At 36.3% G+C, this 25818-nt stretch overlaps 1 protein-coding gene across 6 annotated transcripts; it reads left to right on the forward strand.

Annotated features, from left to right (window-relative positions):
* The first annotated feature begins 2418 nt into the window (after positions 1 to 2418).
* Positions 2419 to 25093, forward strand: CLEC2D (C-type lectin domain family 2 member D). 6 transcript variants are annotated; one of them, XM_033223452.1, is made up of 5 exons: positions 2419 to 2575; positions 13843 to 13953; positions 17896 to 18080; positions 22847 to 22950; positions 24777 to 24984. In XM_033223452.1, exons 1-5 carry the CDS (start codon positions 2497 to 2499, stop codon positions 24913 to 24915), a joined length of 618 nt encoding a protein of 205 aa, XP_033079343.1. In that variant the 5' UTR covers positions 2419 to 2496; the 3' UTR covers positions 24916 to 24984. The 6 variants fall into 6 exon arrangements, with proteins under 6 accessions (XP_033079343.1, XP_033079346.1, XP_033079347.1 ...); XM_033223453.1 differs by lacking the exons at positions 2419 to 2575; positions 24777 to 24984 and adding exons at positions 11876 to 13208; positions 18279 to 18360; XM_033223451.1 differs by lacking the exon at positions 2419 to 2575 and adding an exon at positions 13052 to 13172 and having other exon boundaries at positions 24777 to 25027.
* Positions 25094 to 25818: the final 725 nt, after the last annotated feature.

Below are 25818 nucleotides of genomic sequence, written 5' to 3' on the forward strand. Positions count from 1 at the left end.
GAACTCCTGACCTCATGTGATCACCCACCTTGGCCTCCCAAAGTGCTGAGATTACAGGTGTGAGCCACCATGCCCAGCCTAAATGCCTCACTTTATTTAACTAACTACAGTTCATTTGATTGGTACTTTCTTGGGAAAACTTCTTCTGGGTTAAGTGCCCTCATTAACTGGTCTCCTAATAAATTATTCTACTGCCGTTCACATCTTGTTACATTAAGTCATGCATACCCACTTATTTTTCAGTTTCATATTAACTTCTTTAAAGGAAGGGACATTACACTCAAAGTTCACCTGGCGTGCTGGCTAAAGAGCGTGAAGTTTGAAAATATTTATTAAATGATTATGGACATCTTTAGGACTTCATGAACTTACTTTCAGTTTAGTTTCTACAAAAGGTGAAACTTATAGCAATGTAGAAACCAAGAGATTGATATGAATAAATGATGTGACTAACTCACAAATACTGTGTCATTTGATATTGGACCTTTAAAGTAGTTTTCATATCAGATCTTTCGGTCATGGGTTCTATAGCTTACTGTGAACTTAGACATATTAGTTAGTCCCTCACCCAAGATCATCTGAAAAATAAAGGTAATATCAGCCTCATTAGTTCGTTATGCCAATTAAATAAGAACACATGTTTAAACCTCATATTAATGTGTATGGAGCACAGTAAGTAGTAATAAGCTGGAGTTTTATGTTGTCATGCCAGGCTAATAACAGTAAAAGTAATACTAGTTTCACTGGAAGGTCTAAGATTAGTGTAGAAATTCCAAGATGATGTGAAATTTATCAGGGTTTACCTTCTGTCCCCTTTAAGCTAACAATGAAATCATAAAATGATGTGAAAGGGAAAAGCCTGACAGTTCATATCCACTTCTGTGTATGATAATGTAACTGGAGAGACATCAGACTCACGCTGAGAACAACTAGAAGGCTAGAGTTGAAGAAAAAGGATTTCATTAAGATTATTAGAGAGTGTTCAAGGCAACTGGAGGGGGAACAAAGATTCTGGAAAGGGGCCACGGAGAAGTGAGTCAGCATTCCAGGAGCCACCCTTCTCTTAGGGGCATCTTGGCAGTGGGTCAGATGCTGAGATTCTGGGGAGAAGGCAGTGGATACCAGGCATTTTTTGCGGGGACAGAAAAATCTCTTCCTAAAGCACTTGAAGGGCCAAAATCCCAAAGAGGAGAGAGGGTCAAAGAAATGAGAAAAATTTTTCTGTCAAGCGATTTTCAAATTGTTAAATTTCACAGGAAAAGAGGTTAGGAAGAACAGTGTGAAAAACAGGCTTCAACTTTTGGCAATCACATGTTGTTTAGGAGACAAAACCAAATTCAACTTCCAACAAAGAGAAGCAGCTTTGATCAAAAGCAGGTTCTCAGATGGAATTACTAGAAGGCTTTATCATAGGTCCTAGGAAAAACTAGAGACGATGAAATAGTAAAGAAGAAGATAGATAGAATCGTACAGAAACTGGAACTCAGCCCTAACTCAACTTCGTTTCTATTTGATTAAGGCAATAGCTGTCCAATCTGGAACTTATTTCTCACAGGTAAGGGGGGACTACTGTATAGAATTCAAAAAACAGGGAAAATCAATTTATGTTGTCAGAGTTAAGACAGAGATTATATTTGGGGTAACGAGCGTTGTAGGACATGAGTAGGGCACATAGGGTGTTGGTATTGTTTTATGTGGTTTTAAGATATACTTCATTTAGGTACTTGTTACATGTTATATTTTTAATGAATGTGTTTAGTTGTACACTTATGAATTGTGCACATGACTATAAACTATATTTTAGTAAAAAGTGCCCTTACCAGCATTTATATACAAGAAATCAACACATCTGACAAGAAGCTCCTGCTGCTAAAGAGCCTCTGTGCTCCTGGATTATTCCAGAGGGAGCACAGAAGCTGCACACTGTTCAGGCCCGTTTTTGAAATGTTGTTGTAGCAGCCATAGCAGCAACTTCCCAAAATAGCTTGCAGACATTGAAAACAAGATATTTTTTGAATGAACATAAACTCTTGGGAATGAATTTTAATTTGAGTTGAAAATTGCTGTTGTCTTTACTCACCTAACATTCATTTCCTCTGAGAGTCAACTCCTTCCTTTCAATGAATTCTTATTTTCTATCATGATATTGCTTTGTACCACATAAAATACAATTATAGTTTTTTTTTTAACAGTCAAAAAATTTTAAGTTATCAAGCATTAGTTTCTTTTGTAACCAAAATACTATTGGAGAAGTAGCTTCAACTTTTTTTCTTTTAAATTCTTACAAACACCAATGTATTCAGTTGTGATGAGCTGATTTTTGAAATAATTTGTGTTTCATTTGTTCCTCTAGCTATATCTAACTTAAAGGCTTGAAATTCTGAGTTACGGGGGCGGTTACACACTGACACATTTTAGTCGTTGGGGTTTTTTTGGTTTTGTTTTGTTTTGAATCATTCCTGGGGTTGAAAACATAGACTGTGGTTTAGATCACTCATGGTAACTGGAGACAAAATGCATGACAGTAACAATGTGGAGAAAGACATTGCACCATCCGAATTGCCTGCAAACCCAGGTAAAAAGCTGGGATGTAGAGTAAATGTGAGGACTGGAATGGGAAGGTAGTGGTAGTGATGGGCTCACACAGGTAAGGTACTGATTCAGTAAGAAGTTTTCAAGGATAAGAGATGGAATGTGGGAGTCTATAAATTGGCTTATAATTCATGTGAAATATGCATATATTTATATTCCCAGTTGTAACAACTAAGGAGAGGGAACAATGAAACATGTAAGACAATGAGATAAGGTTAAGTTTATGATTGAAAATAAAAATAGTGAATTTCACTAAAAAAAACTATACAAACTCTAAAGTGTTACTCAGATACAAGATATTATCATTATTACATAGGTAGAAAACCTACCATGGAAGCTCATAAGAGAGAAAAGGTAGAAAATAGAATGTAAAGGACATTTACAAATCAAAAAAGTAAACAAAGGTTGAAGTAAAAACTTAGTGGGGCATTCTAATGTAATTATGTTAGATTGGATGTGCTGGAAATATATATATATATATAGCTTTATATGATGATTTATATGATGACTTAGTAAGTGAAAAGCTTTATATGATGATTTAGTAAGTGGAAAAAATATCTTTTGCCACAGTTAGAGAAAATCAAGGTTTTATAACTCAGGACTTAAAAGTTTGGAGTTTTTTCCCTCCCATCTTAAAAGGTAATCAATTTAGAGAAAAGGTAATTGAGATGGGGAAAAAGATGAACTCTAAATGTTGTTAAATGACTTCATTTGTTTCTTCATTCATTGAGTATTTTGAGCATTTTATACCAACTGCTTTGAAGTATTTGTCAGATAGTTCCAATATCTCTATCATGTCCCTCCTTGGCTTGTGCTGTCTTTCCCCATGGAAGTTTACAATTTCATGGTTCTTCATATGCTGTATAATATTGCACTGTAATTTGAACTTTTGAATAAATATTTAGTTAGACTGGATCTTATTTAAATTTTGGAGAATGTTGATACTATTGTTTTAGCAAGCAATCACACTGGTGGGATGAAGACAATCTGTGGGATCTGGTTCCAATGTCAGTTCCATTCTGAAAGCCTTTGTAGAGCTATTCAGATATATGCCTCAACCCGGGGTGAAATTGGCAACTGCGCAATGCTGTATTCATTAGCTCGGGTCTTAACATCTTTAGTATGCCAATTAGAAACACATCTAGGCATGCATAAGTTGACGGGCAGGTGAATCCAGGAGTTTATAAATAATGTTCATGGATCTCTTTCTAATGTTTCTCCCTCTTCACCATCTGACCAGTACTTTCAGGTTCCCAGGGGCTTCTCCTTTCCATCCTCCATGAAACGCGGGGCTCTTTTTATTCTGATGAACCATACACTTCTGCAGTCATTTCTGCATCTTTAAACTCATGTGGCAGAAGGACAGCAAGAAAGAAGGAAAAAAAGCAAGAGGTTTGGCCCCACTCTCATGAAGCCACAACTCTACTGAATGGAGAGGATTGACTTTTCTTTTCTTTTTATTTCTGAGACGGAGTCTCGCTCTGTGGCCCAGGCTGGAGTGCAGTGGCGCGATCGCGGCTCACTGCAAGCTCCGCCTCCCGGGTTCACGTCATTCTCCTGCCTCAGCCTCCTGAGTAGCTGGGACTACAGGCGCCTGCCACCTTGCCCGGCTAATCTTTTGTATTTTTAGTAGAGACGGGGTTTCACCGTGTTATCCAGGATGGTCTCCATCTCCTGACCTCGTGATCCGCCTGCCTCGGCCTCCCAAAGTGCTGGGATTACAGGCGTGGGCCACCGCGCCTGGCTGAGGATTGACCTTTCTCAAGGTTTTGGCTATTGCGTGTTGCTGTAGTTTCCACTACCATCATCAGATTGCCTGAGGTTTGAGGCACATGACAGTGTAGACAAGAGAGAGGGAGAAAAAATAAATGTGGTATTTTCATACTCTATTTGAGGCAGGAGTTTGCTTTTCTGTTCCTCAGACCATACCTCTAGTGCTTCTCCTGGAGCCCTCTCTATTTTTATGCTGACAGATGCTCAATTCCATGTTTCTGGCTGTATTGAGTTCAGGGCAGTGATATTAGAGGAGGGAAATTTAAATTCACCACTGGTTTGATGGCTCTTTAAATTTGGATATTCTTGTAAGATCTGCTGCTAGTATATTGTTTTTCCTTTTGCTCTTTTTTTGATTTAAAGACCATATTTTTAGAGCCATTTTGGGATCACAGCAAAATTGTGAGAAAAATAGTTTTTTTGTTGTTATTTGTTTTTCATTTTCTCCTTGTTGCCACACATACATAGACTCTGTCTTAGTCTGTTTTGTGCTGCTATTACAGAATACCCGAGACTGGGTAATTTATAATGAACAAAATCTATTGACTCATAGTTCTGAAGGCTGGAAAGTTCAAGACTGAGAGACACATCTGGTGAGGGCCTTTTTGCTCCATCATCCCATGGCAGAATTTGGAAGGGCAAGAGAGCACATGCATAAGAAAGAGAGAGAGCAAGAGGCACCAAACTTGCTTTTATAACAAACCCACTTTCACGATAGTAAACCCACTCCTTTTATAAGGACATTATGACCTGATTCCCTCTTAAAGGGCCCACCTCTCAACACTATTGCATTGGGGACTAAGTGACTAACACATGAACTTTGGAGACGCATTCAAACCATAGCAGTCTCTAACATCAACATTCTTCACCAGCAGTACATTTATTACAATTAATAAACCTACACTGGCATATTTCAGTCACTCAAAATTCATAGTCTGATGGGCTTCTCTTTGTCAGTGACCTGACCTGTCTCCCTAACTGCCCTTAATATTTTTTCTTCCATTTTGACCTTAGAGTATCTGATGATTATGTATCTTGGGGTTGATCTTCTCATGAAGTATCTTACTGGGGTTCTTTGGATTTCCTGAATTTGAATGTTGGCCTGTCTTGCTAAGTTGGGGAAGTTCTCCTGGGTTATATCCTGAAGTGTGTTTTCCAACTTGGTTCCATCCTCCCTGTCTCTTTCAAGTACTCCAATCAGTGGTAGGTTCAGTCTTTTTACATAGTCCCGTAGTTCTTGGAGGTTTTGTTCATTCCTTTTCATTCTTTTTTCTCTAGTCTTGTCTCTCTGCCTTATTTCAGCGAGATAGTCTTTAAGCTCTGGTATTTTCTCTTCTGCTTGGTCAATTCGGCTATTGATACTTGTGTTTGCATCATGATGTTCTCGTGCTGTGTTTTTCAGCTCCATCAGGTCATTTATGCTCTCGCTAAACTGGTTATTCTGGTTAACAGCTCCTGTAATCTTTTATCATGCTTCTTAGCTTCTTTGCATTGGGTTAGAACATAATGCTGTAGCTCAGCGAAATTCACTATTACCTACTTTCTGAAGCCTACTTCTGTCAGTTCATCCATCTCAGCTTCAGCCTTGTTCTATGCCCTCACTGGAGAAGTGTGGCGATCATTTGAAAGAGAAGAGGCATTCTGACTTTTGGAATTTTCAGCGTTTTTGCATTGTTTTTTCCTCATCTTTGTGGATTTATTCACCTTTGATCTTTGAGGCTGATGACCTTTGAATGGGGTTTTTGTGGAGTCTTTTTTGTCGATGCTGTTTTTGTTACTTTCTGTTGGTTTGTTTATCTTCTAACAGTCAGCCTTTCTGCTGCAGATCTGCTGCAGTTTGCTGGGGATCCACTCCAGACCCTGTTCACCTGGGTATCACCAGTGGAGGCTGCAAAACAGCAGATGGCTGCCTGCTTCTTCCTTCAGAAGTGTCGCCCAAGAGGGACACTGGCCTGATGCCAGCCGGAACGCTTCTGTATGAGGTGTCTGGTGACCCTTGTTGGGAAGTTTCATCCAGTCAGGAGGCACAGGATCAAGGACCCGCTTATGTAGAGAGTCTGATGTTCCCTTAGCAGAGCTGGTGTGCTGTGCTGGGGGAATCCCACTCACCCGGTTCATCTGGTCTCTTCAGAGCCAGCAGGAAAGATTAAGTCCACTGAATCTGAAACTGCCTCTCCCCTCAGGTACTCTGACTCAGGGAGATGAGAGTTCTGTCTGTAAGCCCCTGACTGGAGCTGCTGGAATGCTTGCAGGAATGGCCCGCCTGGTGAGGAGGGATGGCTCAGGGTCCCACCTAAAGAGGCAGTCTGGCCACAACCTGCCACAGCACTTTGCTGCACTGTGGGAAATTTGGCCCAGTCCAAACCTCTCAGGCTCCTTTGCACTGTCAGGGGCAAGCCACCAACTAATGGTGGTCACCCCTCCCCACAGGAACTTGGTCGTTCCAGGCACACTCCAGACTACTCTGCTGGCAGCAGGGATCTCAAGTCAGTGGGTCTTAGCTTGCAGGGACCCACGGGAGTAGGACCCACTGATTGAGACTGCTGGGCTCTCCTCCTTGGCTTCGGCCCCCTTTCCATGGAACTGGATGGTTCTGCCTCACTGGAGTTCCACGCACCACTGGAGCATGTCAAAACTCCTGCAGCTCAGGGCCTGCCTAAACAGCCACCAATGGGAGTGGCTGTCATTGGTTTGCCCAGGTTTGTGCTTGAGACCTAGGGCCCTGGTGGTGCAGGCTCATGAGGGAATCTTCTGATCTGCAGATTGCAAAAATCTGTGGGAGAAGCATAGTACCCCTGGCGGGTAGGACAGACCCTCCCCACTTCCCTTACCTCAGGGAGGCAGGTCTCCCTGCCCTGGGCAACTCCTGGGTAAAGTCACACCCCACCTGCTTTCTCCTTGCTTTCTGTGGGTTGCACCAGCTGCCCAATGAGATGAACTTGGTACCTCAGATGGAGATGCAGAATTCACCTGCCTTCCACATTCATCTCACTGGGAGCTTCAGACCAGAGCTGCTTCTATTCGGCCATTTTGGCCCCTCCCGTCAAGTATGTTTCCTTTTGTAAGAAACTGCCAAAGTGGCAGTAGCGTTTACCTTTCTTACCAGTAATGCATGAGACTTCTGGTTGCTCCACATCCTTGCCAGCATTTGATATTGTTAGTGTTTTAATGTAACACTTAAGTAATATGTAATGATATCTCATTGTTTTAACTTGCAATTCTCAAAGGACATATGATATTAATAATTTGTCATCTCATTATTTTGATTATGTCTTTTGCAGATCAAAAGTTTTTAGTTTTAATGAAGTCCAGTTTATCAGTTCTTTCATGGATTGTGCCTTTGGTATTATATCTAAAAAGTCATCACCATACCCAAAGTTATCTAGGCTTTCTCTTACATTATCTTCTATGAGTTTTACAGTTTTGTGTTTTACATTTAGGGCTATGATACATTTTGATTTATTTTTGGGAAAAAGGCAAAATCTGGGCCTAGATTCATTTATTTGTATGTGAGTGTCTAGTTGTTCAGCATCATTTGTTGAAAAGACTATCTTTTCTTAATTGTATTGCTTTTGCTCCTTTATCAAAGATCAGTTGACTATATTTATCTGGGTCTATTTATTTTTAGTCTACTTCTCTGCTTTCTATCCTTTTTCATTAATATATTTGTCTATTCTTTTTTTTTTTTTTTTAAGGGACAGAGTCTTGCTCTGTCACCCAGGCTGGAGCACAATGGCGCAACCTCGGCTGGCTCACTGCAAGCTCTGCCTCCTGGGTTCATGCCATTCTCCTGCCTCAGCCTCGCGAATAGGTGGGACTACAGATGCCCACCACTACCTCCAGCTAATTTTTGTATTTTTAGTAGAGACGGGGTTTCACCATGTTAGCCAGGATAGTCTCAATCTCCTGACCTCGTGATCTGCCCGCCTTGGCCTCCCAAAGTGCTGGGATTACAGGAGTGAGCCACCGCGCCCGGCCTTTTTTGTCTGTTCTTTAACAAATACCAAATTGTCTTGATTACTGTAGCTTCAGAGTAAATCATGAAGTCAGGTAGTATCAGTTGTTTAACTTTGCTCATCTCCTTCAATAATGTGTTTGCTTTTCCGGGTCTTTTGCCTATCTATACAAACTTTAGAATCAGTTTGTTGATATTTGCACAATAACTTGCTGAGATTATTATTATCATTGCATTTAATCTGTAGATTAAGCTGGGAAGAATTGATATCTTGGCAATGTTGAGTCTTTCTCTCCATGAACATAAAATACTTCTCCATTTATTTAGTTCTACTTTGATTTCATTCATCAGTTTGTAGTTTTCCACATATAGATTTTGTACATATTTTGTTAGATTTATACCTAAGTAGTTTATTTTTTGAATGCTAATGTGTATGGCACTGTGTTCTCAAATAAAAGTCCGTTTGTTTATTTCTGGCATATAGAAAAGTGATTGACTTTTGTATATTAGCCACGCATTCTACAACCTTACATATCAATAACCTTGCATATCAGTTCCCAGAATTTTCAATTCTTCAGGATTTTCTACATGGATGATTATGTCATCTGCAGAGAAATACAGTTTTATTTCTTACTTTCTCATCTGTATACCTTTTATTTCCTTTATTTTCTTTTCTTGTCTTACTGTGTTATCTAGCACTTCCAGAACAATGTTGTAAAGCATTGGCAAGAGGGACATCTTTGCCTTGTTCTTGATCTTAGTGGGAAAACTTCAAGTTTCTCACCATACTTGAGGATGTTAGCTGTAGATTATTGTAGATATTCTTTATTAAGGTGAAGAAGTTCTCCGCTGTTTCTAGTTTACTGAGAGTTTTTGTCACAAATCCATGTTGAATTTTGTTTACTGAGAGTTTTTATCACAAATGGCTATTGAATTTTGTTAAATTGTTTTGTATATATTGATATAATCAAGTGATTTTTTTAGCTTGTTAATGTTATGGATAACATTAATTGATTTTTGAAAGCTGAACTTGCCTTAAATAGCTGAAATAAATTTCACTTCATCACAGTGTATAATTCTTTTTATACATCATTGGATTGGATTTGCTAAAGTTTTGTTGAGGTTTTGCATCTATGTTCATGGGGTATAGTGGCCCACAGTTTTCTTTTCCTGTAATGTCTTAATCTGATTTTCCTATTACGATAAAGCTGGCCTCATAGAATGAGTTAAGAAGTAGTCTCTCTGCTCTGACTTCTAAAACAAATTATAGAGAATTGGTATAATTTTTTCCTTAAATGTTTGGTTGAATTTACCAGCGAGTCCATCTTGACATGGTGCTTTCTGTTTTGGAAGGTCTTCTGTATATAACCTCTGTAAAAAATGTAAACATATATAGGTCATCTATTTCTCCATGTATGAGTTTAGAGAAATTATGTCTCTCAAGTGACTGATCCTGTCTGTGGACATAGAACTGTCCATTTTAGCATCCATGGGATGCTAAATAGTATAATATTTAGCATACTTAATAGTACTATAGCTATTATAGTAGTAATAGCTACTTATTTATTTCTGATATAGGTAATTTGTGTCCTTCCTCTTTTCTTCTTAATCAGCCAGGCTAGAGCCTTATGCATTATTTTTAATCTTTCAAAACCTAGTTTTTGGTTGTGATAACTTTTTCTATTAATGTCCCATTTTTTAATTTCTGCTCTAATTATTTCTTTTCTTCTGTTTACTTTGTACCTGATTTGGTCTTCTATTTCTACTTTCCTAAGGTGTAAACTTAGCTAATTAATTTTAGATCTTTATTTTTTTCTAATAGATGCATTCAATGCTATCAATTTCTCTTTAAACAATGCTTTTACTGCATCCCACAAATTTTGTTAAGCTGTATTTTCATTTTCATTTAGTTGAAATATTTTAAAATTTCTGTTGTGATTTCTTCCTTGACCCATATGTTGTTTAGAAACATATTGTTTAATCACCACATGTTTGTGGAGATTAGTGGGATTTAAAACTTTTCTTTGTTATTGACTAATTTATTTACATTGTGGTCTGAGAGCGGACACTGTATGATTTCTGTTTTGTTAAATTTGCTAGGGTATGTTTTATGGCCCAGAAGGTGGTCTATTATGGTGACTATTTCATGTAATCTTGAGAGTGTATATTCTGCTGTTGTTGGACAAAGTAGTCTATAGATGTCAATTATATTCAGTTGATTGATGATGTTGCTGAGTTCACCTAAGTTCTACTGATTTTCTCCCTGCCGGATCTGTGCATTTCTTTCTTTCTTTTTTTTATTTTTATGTATTTTTTTATTTTGTTGTTTTTGAGACAGAGTCTCGCTCTGTCACCCAGGCTGGAGTGCAGTAGTGCAGTCTCATCTCATTTCAACCACTGCTTCCCGGGTTCAAGCAATCCTCCCATCTCAGTCTCCTGAGTAACTGGGAATACCGGCACACACCACCACACTTGGCTCATTTTTGTCTTTTTGTAGAGACAGAGTTTTATCACATTGCTCGGGTTAGTCTTGAACTCCTGAGATCAAATAATCCAGGCTTTTTGGCTTCCCAAGGTGCTGAGATTACAGGCATGAGCCGCTGTACCCTCCTGGATCTGTGCATTTCCAATAGAGTGTTGTTGAAATCTCCAACTAGAATAATGAATTCATCGATTTCTCCTTGCAGTTCTATTAATTTTTGCCTCATGTAGTTAAATACTCTCTTGTTAGGTGCATGCACATTTAGGTTTGTTATGTGGAAACATAACATAGTTTCTTGGAAAACTAATTCTTATACCATTATGCAATAATTTTCATCATTCCTGATAAATTTCCTTGCTTTGAGGTTTGTTCTGTTTGAAATTTGTATAGTTTCTCCTGCTTTCTTTTGTTTGTACCAGTATGATATATATACATATATATATATATATTTACAATCCATTTACTTTTAGTTCGTGTGTCTTTATATTTAAAGTGCATTTCCTGCAGATATCATATAGTTTAATCTCTGATTTTTAACTGGTGCATTTAGATCATTGATATTAAAGTGATTATTAACATAGGTGGATTAAATATCTACCGTATTTCTTTCTGTTTTCTATTTTTTGCCTTTGTTCTTTGTTTCTATTTCGTTTTTCATTCTCTTCAGAGACAGAGTCTCATTCTGTTCATTAGGCTGGAGAGTGATGGTGTAATTATAGCTCCCTGTACCCTTGAAATCCTAGGCCCAAGTGATTCTACCACCTAAGCCCTGAGTACCTGGTATTACAGGCATATGCCACAAAGCCTGGCTAATTTTTATTTAATTTTTGTAGAGACAGAGTCTTGCTATGTCTCCCAGTCTGGTCTTGAGCTTCCGGCCTCAAATGATCCTCCTGCCTCAGTGTCCGAAAGGGTTGGGATTGTAAGTGTAAGCTACCACACCCTGCCTTCTCTTCCATTTTTTTCCCTGCATGTTTAATTTTTAACTTAGCATTTATAAAGTTCCATTTTTTTCCTCATTCTTGGTATATCAATTATACTTTTAAAAATGTGATTTTAGTGGTTACCCTAGTGTTTGCAATATACACTCACAACTAACATAAGTTTGCTTTCAAATAATACTATACTATTTAACAGGCACTATGAGCATCTTCTAATAAAAAAATACTAATTCCCTGCTTTTATTGATTGTGTCATTTCTGTTATTTATTCTATTTACATCTAAGAATACATAAGCATATAAATATATATAAAGATATATATATAAGCACACATAATTAAATATATTGCTACTATTATCATTTTGAACAAATTGTCATTTGTTAGATCAATTAAGAATAAGAAAAATAAATAGTTTTATTTTACCTTCACTTATTTTTTATATTCTTCCTTTTTCATATAATTTATGTTTCTAACCTGTATAATTCTCTTTCCGTTTAAAATAATTGCATTTACCTTTTTTTGTTTTTTGACATAAGACAGGTCTACTGGCAACAAGTTATCTCAATGTTTGTCTAAAGTAGTATTTGTTTGTCATTCATTTTGAAGAATTTTTTAGGCTAAAGAATTCTAAGTTGATAAGGTTTTTTTTCTCTTAATACTTTAAATATTTGTTTCCACTGTCTTCTTACTTGCATGGTTTTTGAGGAGAATGTAAACGTCATTTTTATCTTTGTTTCTCTACATGAAGAATTTATTTTCCTCTGGATTCTCTTATGATTTCTTAAATATTTTATAAAGGGGGTACAGGGGCATATGTGAACTCTATATTTTTCATTCAGTATTTCTGTCAACTTAAACTGCTAAAAACTAAAATCTGTTGATTAAGACAAATATCTTGGGAAACATCAATGTAAAGCTTGCTAATGTCTCTAGTGTTGGGGGGAATGTTAGAGAAAAATATGCCTATTTAGCTAAGGACAAATCTAGATAAATTAACTAGAAGTGTGAATTGTATGCAAGAGACTGTGTCAGAACAGGGTTCCAATAATAAACTTTGTAAGAGGTTTTAGATAACCTAAGACATTTTGAAATATAACACAGATACAGGAAATGATATAATACAAATATGTAGCTTGATTAATTACTGTAAGATAAATACCTTTGTTGACTACTGATATGGCCTAGCTGTGTCTTCACCCAAATCTCATCTTGAATTGTAGTTCTCATAATCCCCACTTGTCATGGGAGGGACCCAATGGGAGATAACTGAATCATGGAGGTGGTTACCCTCATGCTGTTCTCGTGATAGTGAGTGAGTTTTCATGAGATCTGATGGTTTTATAAGGGGCTTTTACCCCTTTGTTACGCACTTCTCTCTCCTGGTGCCACGTGAAGAAAAACATGTTTCCTTCTTCTTCCACCATTATTGTAAGTTTCCTGAGACCTCCCCAGCCATGCAGAACTGTGAGTCAATTAAACTTCTTTCCTTTTTAAATTATCCAGTCTCGGGCAGTTCTTCATAGCATTGAGGATGGACTAATACAACTACTAACATTGTCTGAGAAAGATCCTTGTTATGTGGCTCAGAGGCTCTCTATGTATTCCTAACTATTCACTCTCCTATCCTTCCAAGAATAACACTAATTTGACCTCTACCATAATCACTTCATCATTTCAGTTTTGCCTTTTTTCCTCCAAAACAATGCCTTTTAAGTCTATTTTAATCAATAGATCTCCTCTTAATATCGTTTAAAAATATTTCTTTACATTTTTAGACAGGAATCAGAATAATTTGCTATGTTGAATTTCCAACGACTTGGATGTTGATTTCATTCCTGTGGTTTGGTTGACATGAATCTCTCCAATTGAAAGGGTAACCTGAATATGGTAGCTGGAAAGTTAAAAATCAATTCTTTTAATTTTCAAAAGTGATTAAACTGTAGAGATAGAATAGTAAGTTCATAAGATGACAGGTCATTTGCATCCTCTAGTGAAAAGGGAAGGAATTAAATAAAAATAACATTTTGATGGTTAATACTTCTGGCAGTATTATGTATGTATTTAATTGCTAAAATGTTTTTCAATAATTTTTTTCCAGGTTATCGGCATTCAAAAGAGCATTCTAGTAAAGCTACCTTAATTTGGCCCTTATTTTTCTTGATCATGTTTCTGACAATCATAGTGTGTGGAATGGTTGTTGCTTTAAGCGGTAAGTGAACTGTAATCTTCATTCATCTAGAGAGAATTATACTTGTAAAAAGAAGAGAAAGAATCTAAATAATTTTGTTATTCTTTACAGCTTTTAATATATTGTCTCACCAATTGAGTTAAACTCCAATAGCTTTTTAAGTGGCATCAAAAATTTTAATTATGTAAATAGGGTTCACATTATTCCAAGTTTAGTGAGATGATCAGAATCTTCAGAAGGTAGAAGACAGACCACTATTCCTTAAGAATATTGATGCAAAAAGTTTAAAAATAGTAAACTGAAAAAAAATAGTCCCTTATCCAATCTAGGGACATAGTTAATTTTACCTCGACAACAACCTTGTTTCATGAAAAATAGCAAAAAGGATGGTTTAAAGTATACAAAACTACTAAGTGGCTATATAACATCACAGGCAGCCTGGTCTTTCTTCCTAGCTATTTGAGCATGTTCTGGCCCTTGTTTTTTTTTAGCATATGTAGCCCATCTCCCTAGAAAACAAACTCCTTTTAGTGATTGTACCCTAAAAGCAATTTAGCTATAAAAATTATCTTGTACCTCAAAACATGCTTGCATTGCATCTAATATAAACCAAGCTGAGACATAGAAAACTACAAAAACACTTTCCCCAAACCTCAAGCCCCTCTACGTATCGACCTAAAATCTATCCCCATTATTGGATTCTGAAGTAATTTCAGAGAGACCCTTCAAATACTGCTTCCATAACTTACAGTCAGCGATACTTGGAACACTCCATGTTCCAGATAATTCCTATTCATTTGCGAATCTTTTGCTTATTATCTTTTGCCATTTTGAAACCACAGATAATATACTTTATACATTTATGAAGCAAAAATTTTTTTTTATTTCAGAGATTTAAGTCAACTAATTATAACTATTTAAGAAAGAAAAAACTGGAAGGAGACAATTTTTGTAGTCTGTAGATACCTCAATATTAATCAAGGGAATTTATTCTAAAATATAATTTAAATTTATAGCCCTTTTTTTACAGTAAGCATGTGAAATGGACACTTATGACTGTTTCCCTTTATTATCCATTATGTGTTTCTCTTCCTTTCAGCTAGCACTTTGACTAGAAATGATTTCTTGTGTGGAGCCAATAGCTGGAGCTATCTATTAATCTGGTCATTTTCTTTCTTTCTTTTTAAAAATGTGTTATTATTTATTACTTTGTATCATTTTTATGTTTTATTTAACATTTAGATTGCTAGTAAACTATTCAGATGTGGTATTTCCCCATTTAGATTGGTTATTTAGATTGGCTTTAGTTCTAAAAATTCCTAATAGAGCTTTGCAGTTATAGCTCTGGTCTCTGACTTTTTTTTAAATTATACCTTAAGTTCTGGGATAAATGTGCAGAACCTGCAGGTTTGTTACATAGGTATACACGTGCCATGGTGGTTTGATGCACCCATCAACCTGTCATCTATGTTAGGTATTTATCCTAATGCTATCCTTCCTGTTCCCCCACAACCCTCAACAGGCCCCAATGTGTGATGTTCCCCTCCCTGCATCCATGTGTTCTCATTGTTCACTTCCCACGTGTGAGTGAGAACCTGCAGTGTTTGCTTTTCTGTTCCTTGTTAGTTTGATGAGAATGATGGTTTCCAGTTTCATTAGTCTCCCTGCAAAGAATATGAACTCATTCTTCTTCATGGCTGCATAGAATTCCATGGTGTATATGTGCCATACTTTCTTTATCCAGTCTATCACTGATGAGCATTTGGATTGGTTCCAAGTCTTTGCTATTGTGAATAGTGCTGCAATAAACATATATGAGCATGTGTCTTTATAGTAGAATAATTTATAATCTTTTGACTACATACTCAGTAATGGGATTGCTGGGTCAAATGGTATTTCTGGTTCTAGATCCTTGCGGAATCGCCATGCTGTCTTCCACAATGGTTGAGCTAATTTACACTCCCATCAACAGTGTAAAAACGTTGCTATTTCTCTACATCCTCTTCAGCATCTGTTGTTTCCTGACTTTTAAATGATTGTCATTGTAACTGGCCTGAGATCATATCTCATTGTGGTTTTGATTTGAATTTCTTTAATGATCAGTAATGATAAGCTTTTTATCATATATTTGTTGGCTGCATAAATGTATTCTTTTGTGAAGTGTCTGTTCATATCTTTTGTCCATTTTTTGATGGAGTATTTTGTTTTTTTCTTGTAAACTTAAGTTCCTTGTAGATTCTAGATATTAGCCGTTTGTCAAATGGATAGATTACAAAATTTTTTGACAGTTTTCTTTTTTTTTTTTTTTTTTTTTTTTGCTGTGCAGAAGCTCTTTAGTTAAATTAGATCCCATTTGTCAATTTTGGCTTTTGTTGCCATTGCTTTTGGTGTTTTAGTCTTGAAGTCCTTGCCCATGCCTATGTCCTGAATGGTATTGCCTAGGTTTTCTTCTAGGGGTTTTACGGTTTTAGATCTAACATTTAAGTCTTTAATCCATCTTGAATTAATTTTTGTATAAGGTGTAAGGAAGGGATCCAGTTTCAGCTTTCTACATATGGCTAGCCAGTTTTCCCAGCACCATTTCTTAAATAGGGAATCCTTTCCTCATTGCTTGTTTTTGTCAGGTTTGTCAAAGATCAGATGGTTGTAGATGTGTGGTGTTATTTCTGAGACCTCTGTGATGTTCCATTGGTCAATATATCTGTTTTGGTACCAGTACCATGCTGTTTTGATTACTCTAGCCTTGTAGTATAGTTTGAAGTCAGGTAGCGTGATACCTCCAGCTTTGTTCTTTTTGCTTAGGATTGTCTTAGTATACAGGCTCTTTTTAGGTTCCATATGAAATTTAAAGTAGTTTTTTTTTTTTTTTAATTCTGTGAAGAAAGTCATTGATAGCTTGATGCAAATAGCAATGAATCTATAAATTACTTTGGGCTGTATGACCATTTTCATAATATTGATTCTTCCTATCCATGAGCATGGAATGATTTTCCATTTGTTTGTGTCATCTCTTATTTCCTTGAGCAGTGGTTTGTAGTTCTCCTTGAAGAGGTCCTTCACATCTCTTGTAAGTTGTATTCTTAAGTATTTTATTCTCTTAGTAACAATTGTGAATGAAAGTTCACTCATGATTTGGCTCTCTGTTTGTCTGTTATTGGGGTATGGCAATGCTAGTGATTTTTGCACATTGATTTTGTATCCTGAGAATTTGCTCAATTTCCTTATCAGCTTAAGAAGTTTTGGGGATGAGGTGATGGGGTTTTCTAAATATACAATTATGTCATCTACAAACAGAGACAATTTGACTTCCTTTCTTCCTATTGAATACATATACATTTTGTTTCTTTCTTTTACCTGATTGCCCTGACCAGAACTTCCAATACTATGTTGAATAGGAGTGGTGAGAGAGGGCATACTTGCCTTGTGCCAGTTTACAAAGGGAATGCTTCCAGCTTTTGGCCACTCAGTATGATATTTGCTATGAGTTTGTCATAAATAGCTCTTATTATTTTAAGATATGTTCTGTCAATACCTAGTCTATTGAGTGTTTTTTGCATGAAGGGGTGTTGAATTTTATAAAAGGCCTTTTCTGTATCTATTAAGATAATCATGTGGTTTTTGTCATTCATTCTGTTTATGTAATGGATTACGTTTATTAATTTACGTATATTGAACTAGCCTTTCATCCCAGGGATGAAGCTGACTTGATTGTGGTGGATAAGCTTTTAGATGTGCTGCTGGATTCAGCTGGCCAGTATTTTATTGAAGAATTGGCAACGATGTTCATCAGGGATATTGGTCTAAAATTATCTCTTTTTGTTGTATCTCTGCTAGGTTTTGGTATCAGGATGATGCTGGTCTCATATAATGAATTAGGGAGAATTTTCTCTTTTTCTAAAAGTGTAAATTTTTATTTTATTTTATTTTATTTTTTAATTTTATTTATTTTTATTTTATTTTCAGCAATAAACGCTAACTGCCATCAAAAGTCATCAGTATCTCTTCAAGCTGCATGCCCAGAAAGCTGGATTGGTTTTCAAAGAAAGTGTTTCTATTTTTCTGATGACACCAAGAACTGGACATCAAGTCAGAGGTTTTGTGACTCACAAGATGCTGATCTTGCTCAGGTTGAAAGCTTCCAGGAACTGGTAAGAAAATAGTTCTGGTCAGAATCAAAGATTCAGGCCTACAAGGATGTTTTTTCCTGTGAAATTATCTAAGAGGTAGGTTTAGACATCTGCCTTACATTGTTTTTTTTTTTTTTTTTTTTGTATAAGAAAAGAGTAACCTAGCATGTATTACATTTTACAGTGAACCATTTAAAATTACCTTAACATTCACGGCAGGAACGGGCCCAGAGGGCAAGCAAGCCAGAGCCTTCTTTGAGGCTGAGCCAGAACTGTGCAAATAAGGATTAGAAAAGTACTGGTAAAAACACAATTTTAAATGTGTAAGACATTAGCAACATTGTTTCAAAATAAATCAAACAAGGCCAGGAGCAGCAACACATGCCTGTAACCCCAGCACTTTGGGAGGCCAAGGCGGGTGGATAACTTGAGGTCAGTAGTTTGAGACCAGCCTGGCCAACATGGTGAAACCCCATCTTAACTAAAAAATACAAAAATTAGCTGGGCATGGTGGCACACGCCTTCCAGCTACTCAGGAGGCTGAGGCAGGAGAATTGCTTGAACCTGGGAGGTGGAGGCTGCATTTAGCCGAGATCACGCTACTGTACTCCAGTCTGGGTGACAGAGTGAGACTCTGTCTCAAAAAAATAATAAAATAAAAACAATAAGTCAAGCAAGAATGATGTCAGAGAGGATGGTAGACTAAAAAGCTACAGAAATCTGTTCCTCCACTAAGAAAACTATTAAACTATCAAAAACTGGCTGAAGTAACTATTTTGGAATTCTTGAGTCTAGTTAAACACTGGAAGCATCAAGGGAAGAGTTTGATAAAAAAGGATGATAAATTTTGGTTAATGCCAGTGAATTTCAGCGTTTCCACTCAATAATAACTATTTTCCACACCCCATTATTGCAGGGAACCATGGGAACTGCTGCTCATGTTCCTGTAATGAATTCCTGCTGCCAGGGTGGACAATAAGAATATTTTTCTCCAAATATCGGGTTATTGCTGATTTCTGCCTTTGAATGCTGAGGGGCAGACACAGAAGTAGGCTATCATTGCATCAGTCCTCATCAGCTGAAGTGGCTTCCAAAGGATTTTAATAAATAGTACATGTTTTTCCTTGATTTGGGAAGCAGGCATTTAAGACAATTTTTGTTAGATAACTGGCTGACTGCAGAGATAACAGAACAGAGATTTCAATGACCATGCACAACAGTGAATAAAAATAGTTGGGAAAAATCATGACCAAATGACTCTGAACCACAACAACCAAGATTCGACAATCCCTGAAAAGCAAAAGAATTAAGCTACCAGAGTTACCACAACATAGCACTCATAGTGTCCAGTTCTCAAAAAAAAAAAAAAAAAAAAGAAAAAGAAAAATACAAAAATACAAAACATGCAAAGAAAAGTATGATTCATTCACAGGAAAAAAAAAGTAATCTGACAGAAACTATCCCTGAAGAGACCAGATATTAAAAATATGGGTCAAGAATGTTAAATCAGCAGTCTTAAGTATAACCAATGAGCTAAAGGAAACTAGACAAAAAGCTAAAGGAAACCCAAAACATAATAAATGAACAAAATTAGAATATCAATATAAAGGTAGAAATTGTAAAAAAGAACTAAGCAAAAATTCCAGAGCTGAAAAGTACAATGACTGAAATTTAAAAACAATTTTAAAAATTCACTGAAGAAGTTCAACAGCAGATTTGAGAAGTAAGAGATCAGAAAACTTGAAACTAAGACAACTGAAACAATCCAGACTAAGAAAAACAAAGAAAAAGAATGAAGACAAACAGATTCTAAGAAACCTGTAGGACATGAGCAAACATACCAAGATATGCACTGTAAAAATCCAAGAAAGAGAAGAGAAAGAGAAGCAGAAAAATACACTTAAAGAAATAATGAACAAAACTTTCCAAAATCTGGGGAAATACACAAATATATACATCCAAGAGGCTCAATGAACTCCAAAAGGGTAAACTTAAAGAGATCTACATTGAGACAAATTATAGTCAAGTTGACAAAATCTAAAGAGAGAATTTTGAAAGCAGCAAGAATGAAGCAACTCATCATTTACGTAAGACCCTGAATAAAATTAATAGCTAATTTTCTCTGAGAAACCATGGAGATCAGAAGGCAATAGAATGGTATATTTAAATGTCTGAAAGAAAAAATAAAACTGCCAACCATGCATTCTACATATAGCAAAGCTGTCCTTGAAGAATGAAGGAAAAAATAACACATTTTCAGATAACCAATAATTAAGGGATTTTATTACTAGTAGACATGTGCTACAAAAAATGCTAAAGGAAACCTTTGAGGCTGAACTGAAAGGACACTAGAAAGCAATTCAGAGCCCCCAAAATAAAGAATATTCATAAAGGTAACACTAGAGGTAAATATAAAACCCAGAATTACTATATGTGTCATGTAGTTTATAACTTCTCCTATTTATAGCTTTCTGTATTTATATTTATCTATAATTTCATAGGCAAATGAATAAAAATTATAAATCTGTGAGAGTGGTCATATAATGTATAAAGATGCAATCTGTGACAATCTTATGAAGCAGGAGGGAAGAAGACATATAGGATCAAAATGTTTGCATAGTTATTGAAGCTATGTTGATATTATGAAATTATATTGTTACAAGTTTAAGATGCTAATTATAATTCCCAAGGTAACCACTAATAAAATTACCAAAAATATACAGAAAAGGAAAAAAGAAAAACAATACACTATAAAAAATCAATTAAATACAAAAAATGTCAGTAACAGACAACTTGAGAAACAAAGACATATAAGATATAGAGAAAACAAATGATTAAATGGCAAAAGTAAACCTTGTTTTAGTAATCACATTAAATAAAAAAGGATGAACCCATCCAAGTAAAGGGCCGAGACTGACAAGTTGGCTAAAAAACAAAATAAATTAAAAAGAAAAACAAGACTCATCTATATGCTGTCTACAAGAGAGTTGCCTTAGATACAGGGACACAAAGAAGTTGAAAGTAAAAGGACTTAGAAAGATATTCCATACAAACAGTAGTAACCAAAATAATGTTGAGTGGCAATATTTTTGTCAGACAAAATAAACTAAGGTAAAAAATTTTACAAGAGACAAAGAAGGGCATTATGCATTGATAAAAATTTTGACATAGTAAAGTAATTATCAGTCATAAAATATATGTACTTACTAACACAGCCCCAAAATATATGAAGCAATAATTGGTATAATTTAAGGGAGAAACAAACGGTTCTATGAAAAGTTGGAGAATGAAATATTCCACTTTCAATATGAGATTAAACAACTAGACAGAATATCAATAAGGAAATCGAAAATTTGAACAACACTATAAACCAATTATCCCTAACGGGCATATACAGAATAAACTACCCAGCAAGAGCAGAATACTCATTCTTCTCAAGTGCACATGGAACATTCTTCAAAATAGACCATATGTTAGACCACAAAACCTAAAAAAATTAATACATTTGGAAAGTTTGAAGTCATAAAAAGTATCTTTTGCAGTTACAATGGAATGAAGTTAGAAATCGATAACTAGAAAAACCGGAAAAGTCACGCATCTGTAGAAATTAAAAAACCCACTCTTAAACAGCCAGTGGTCAAAGAAGAAATCACAAGGGACTTGAGAAAATACCTTGAGACAAATGAAGGAAAAATACAAATAGCACATTTATGGTATACAGCAAACATAGTTCTAAGAGGGAAATTTATAGCTGTGAACAGATAACTAAAAAGGAAGAAAGGTCTCAAATCCATAGTCTAACTGTACACTGTAAGGAACTAAAAAAAATAAAGCAAAAATAAAAGTCATCTTTATGATTTGAAAGAGTAAAAGAGTTACCTAATAAGTCCCTAAATTTACGACTAATAAAGGAAATTGTTTATATATTTAATTGCATTAAAATTCAGAACTTGTAATCATAAAAAGGAGAGTACATGTTGACAAGCAAACACAGCAAAGGAAACCAGCCTACACTGCTGCTGTGAGGATAATTTGGTACACTTACATTAGTTTGGTGTCATTTCTTTCTTTCTTTTTGAGACAGAATCTCACTCTATGTCATTTCTTTCTTTCTTTTTGAGACAGAATCTCACTCTATTGCCCAGGCTGGAGTGCAGTGGTATGATCTTGACTCACTACAACTTTTGTCTCCCAGGTTCAAATGATTCTCACACCTCAGCCTCCCAAAGAGCTGGGATTATAGGTGTGTGCCATCATGCCCAGCTAATTTTTGTATTTTTTTAATAGAGAGGGGGCTTCACCATGTTGGCCAAGGCTGGTCTCAAACTCTTGGCCTCAGGTGATCCGCCCACCTCGGCCTCCTAAAGTGCTGGGATTACAGGTGCCTGGCCTAGTGTGTCATTTCTTAAAGTTGACAAAAAGCATATCCTGGGGCCTAAAAATTCTATTCTAGGACAAGTGACAAGAATGTCATAGTAGCATACATTCCAAACTTGATAAAACCCTGGTGTCAACCAAGAGTATAATAGATAAATTGGGGAAGAGTCATACAAAGGAGTACTATACAGAAACAAAAGTAACCAAATTATCAACAATTTGTCTCAGTTTTAAATTATCTTCTTTTGATATGTATAATATAGCATACCAATTCTGTGTGTGCTACTAAATAATACAAAATAAAAACGAAGAAAATTATGAGTAGTTAAGAATATAGCATAGCAGCAACATTTCTGGGAGAGGATGGGTTATGTTAGATTAATGACTATCATCTCTGTGTTTTCTGAAAGAATTTCCTGTTGAGATATAAAGGCCCCTCTGATCACTGGATTGGGCTGAGCAGAGAACAAGGCCAACCATGGAAATGGATAAATGGTACTGAATGGACAAGACTGTAAGTTCTGAAAAATCTGGCAGTAATATTTGTATTTGAATTTACTTTGCATTAAATCTAAAGTATTCTCTAGTTACATGCTTTAAAAATTCTCATTTTAAGATTAGTCATAAAAGAAGATGGTGCCAACTTGTATGTTGCAAAGGTTTCACAAGTTCCTTGAATGAATCCAACACCTGTCATGGTGAGGTAGACTGACTGTGAACTTGGCTCCAGGCTTATCTACATCATTTTCAAACACTTTCATTTCGAGCAAACTATACAGTATCTTTAAGTCTGTTCCTGACCTCCACAACAAAATTAAATTGCACTTGTCCTCCTGATTTCACAGGGTTGATGTGAGGAGCAGAGGTTTTGATGTATCAGAGAAAGATTATGAGTGACAGCAATTATACCTATTATTTAAAATAAGATGATAGTTTTAAAATTTGTAAATGGGTAAAGTTTGGCACTAGAAAATTTAATCTCAATTGTGTATTTATAGGATCTTTAGATTACTAAAAATATTTGAGGTAATGCTGGAAAAATTGGATTCACACAATTTCACTCAACGTTTGTCTGAGAGATGAGACAGTTTTGAAAGGCTACTTTATTATAATACATTCATCAATATTGGAAATATAACTTTATTTAATAAGAAGAGCCCCCAGACTTGACATTGGCAGGTTTGAAATGAGTTTTTTCTCATTAGCTTTTGACCTTGGATAGGATGGTAAGTTTTAGAAATCAGAGAACACGTACATTTATACATTGCTGTATCTACACTGCCCAGCACGTTGTGACTGCTTTCTAAATATCTAGAATTAACTTTTATTTCCTATTTTACAATACGGAAGTAGTAAATTTTCTCTACCTAATTCTCAAAACGTTTTTTTGTTTGTTTGTATTTTTGAGAGACAGGGTTTCACTCTGTTACCCAGGCTGGAGTGCAGTAGTACCATCATGGCTCACTGCAGCCTTGACTTCCCTGGCCCAAGTGAGTCTCTCACCTCAGCCTCCTGAGTAGCTGGGACTACAGGCGTGTGCCACCTTGCATGGCTTTTTTTTTTTTTTTTTTTTGAGATGAGGTCTCACTATGTTGCCTGGGCTGATCTTTAACTCCTGAGCTCAAGCAATCCTCCCATCTCGGCCTCCCAAAATGTTGGAATTACCGGTGTGAGCCACCATGCCTGGCCTCTCAAAATATTTTAAGGATCAAATATATTGTTAACTAATCAGTTGTTGGAAACTGCTCATCACTTAAAGAAATGTGAAATATTATATGATTAAGGTCTAGCATGTTTCAACAGTTAGCAAATCATATCATAGATGATAGTGATGCCAATGAGCAAAGAGGAGAAATTTATAATCCACATGCTGACCTAAACTGTCTGTGCCAAGTCATCTAAACTCAGCTAAATAGCACTGCAGTTTCAGTACTAAAAAACAAACAGGGAAGTCGGAGGAATAAAATCAAGCATGGTTTTTAGATATAGCTGCTGAGTCTTCAGTTATTTAAGGAAGCAAAATGTTGGGAAACGGTGTAAAAGAAAACAGGTATCAGACTTCTCCCATCAGCCAGCTAAGGCTTTGGATGTACTAGAAAGAATATTACACTTACAGACATGAAACAGGTTTGATTCAGGACTTTGCGCTATTCCGATAGTTGATTTATAACATCTCCTGCTAAGCAAAGCCCACTGGCTAATTAGTCACCGCGACACAAGGAAAAACAACATTATTTTTAGAGGTTGAATTAATGTTAGTTTTCTCACTTTCTCATCTTCTTTCTCTCTGCTTTTGAAGCCATGTTCAGTAACACACTGATTCTGCTTCTTCTCTTGCAGGTTTCCTATCCTGGGAGCAGGAGAGTGTGCCTATTTGAATGACAAAGGTGCCAGTAGTGCCAGGTACTACACAGAGAGGAAGTGGATTTGTTCCAAACCAGATACCTATGTCCAGATGTTACAGCAAAGCCCCAACTAATCTTTAGAAGCACATTGGAACTGATAACCCAATTTTCCCATTTTAGAATGAGCAAATACTTTATTTTTTTTAATTGTATTTATTTTTTGTTGTTGTTGAGATGGAGTCTCACTCTGTCACCCAGGCTGGAATCCAGTGTCTCTATTTCGGCTCACTGCAAGCTCTGTCTCCTGGGTTCACGCCACTCTCCTGCCTCAGCCTCCTGAGTACAAGGGACTACAGGTGCCCACCATCATGCCCTGCTAACTTTTTGTATTTTTAGTAGAGACAGGGTTCACCGTCTTAGCCAGGATGGTCTTGATCTCCTGACCTCGTGATCTACTGCCTCAGCCTCCCAAAGTGCTGGGATTACAGGCGTGAGCCACTGCACCCGGCAATAATTTATTTCTTATACTAACAGGTATATGAAAATGTACTCAATGTCACTAATAACTGGGAAAATCAAAATCAAAATCATAAAATATTATGGAATAAAATGTGATGTTCTGATACATGTGTGCCCTATGGAATGATTAAATCAAACTAATTAACATTTCATCATCTCACATACTTATCATTTTCTGTGGTGAGAACATTTGAGATTTATTCTCTTGGCAATTTGGAGAGCTCCAATACGCTATTATTAACTCTAGTCCCTATGCTGTGCAATAAATCTCAAAAGCTTATTCCTCTTAACTGAAACCTACTACCCTGTGACATGTGAGGAACATCTCTCTATTCCCCACCCCCAGTTCCTAATGGTTGAATACGCAATGGGGAAAAAACAGTTTTTTCAATGAATGGTGGTGGGAAAATTATATATCCACATGCAGAAGAGTAAAATTGAACCCCTATCTCATACCATATATAAAAACCAACTGAAAACCGATTAAAGACTTAAAACTGTAAAACTACTAAAAGAGA

The sequence above is a fragment of the Trachypithecus francoisi genome, unplaced genomic scaffold (assembly GCF_009764315.1).
Source record: "Trachypithecus francoisi isolate TF-2019V2 unplaced genomic scaffold, Tfra_2.0 Lachesis_group11, whole genome shotgun sequence".
In the NCBI taxonomy this organism is placed as follows: Eukaryota; Metazoa; Chordata; class Mammalia; order Primates; family Cercopithecidae; genus Trachypithecus; species Trachypithecus francoisi.

Excerpts from the sequence above, each read along its gene's own strand:
- CLEC2D (XM_033223451.1), top strand. The coding sequence starts at position 13,067 with ATGAGATCTGATGGTTTTATAAGGGGCTTTTACCCCTTTGTTACGCAC. Across the intron at positions 18,081-22,846 it reads TTGAAAGCTTCCAGGAACTG|AATTTCCTGTTGAGATATAA; the intron begins GTAAGAAAATAG and ends GTTTTCTGAAAG. Across the intron at positions 22,951-24,776 it reads GGTACTGAATGGACAAGACT|GTTTCCTATCCTGGGAGCAG; the intron begins GTAAGTTCTGAA and ends CTTCTCTTGCAG.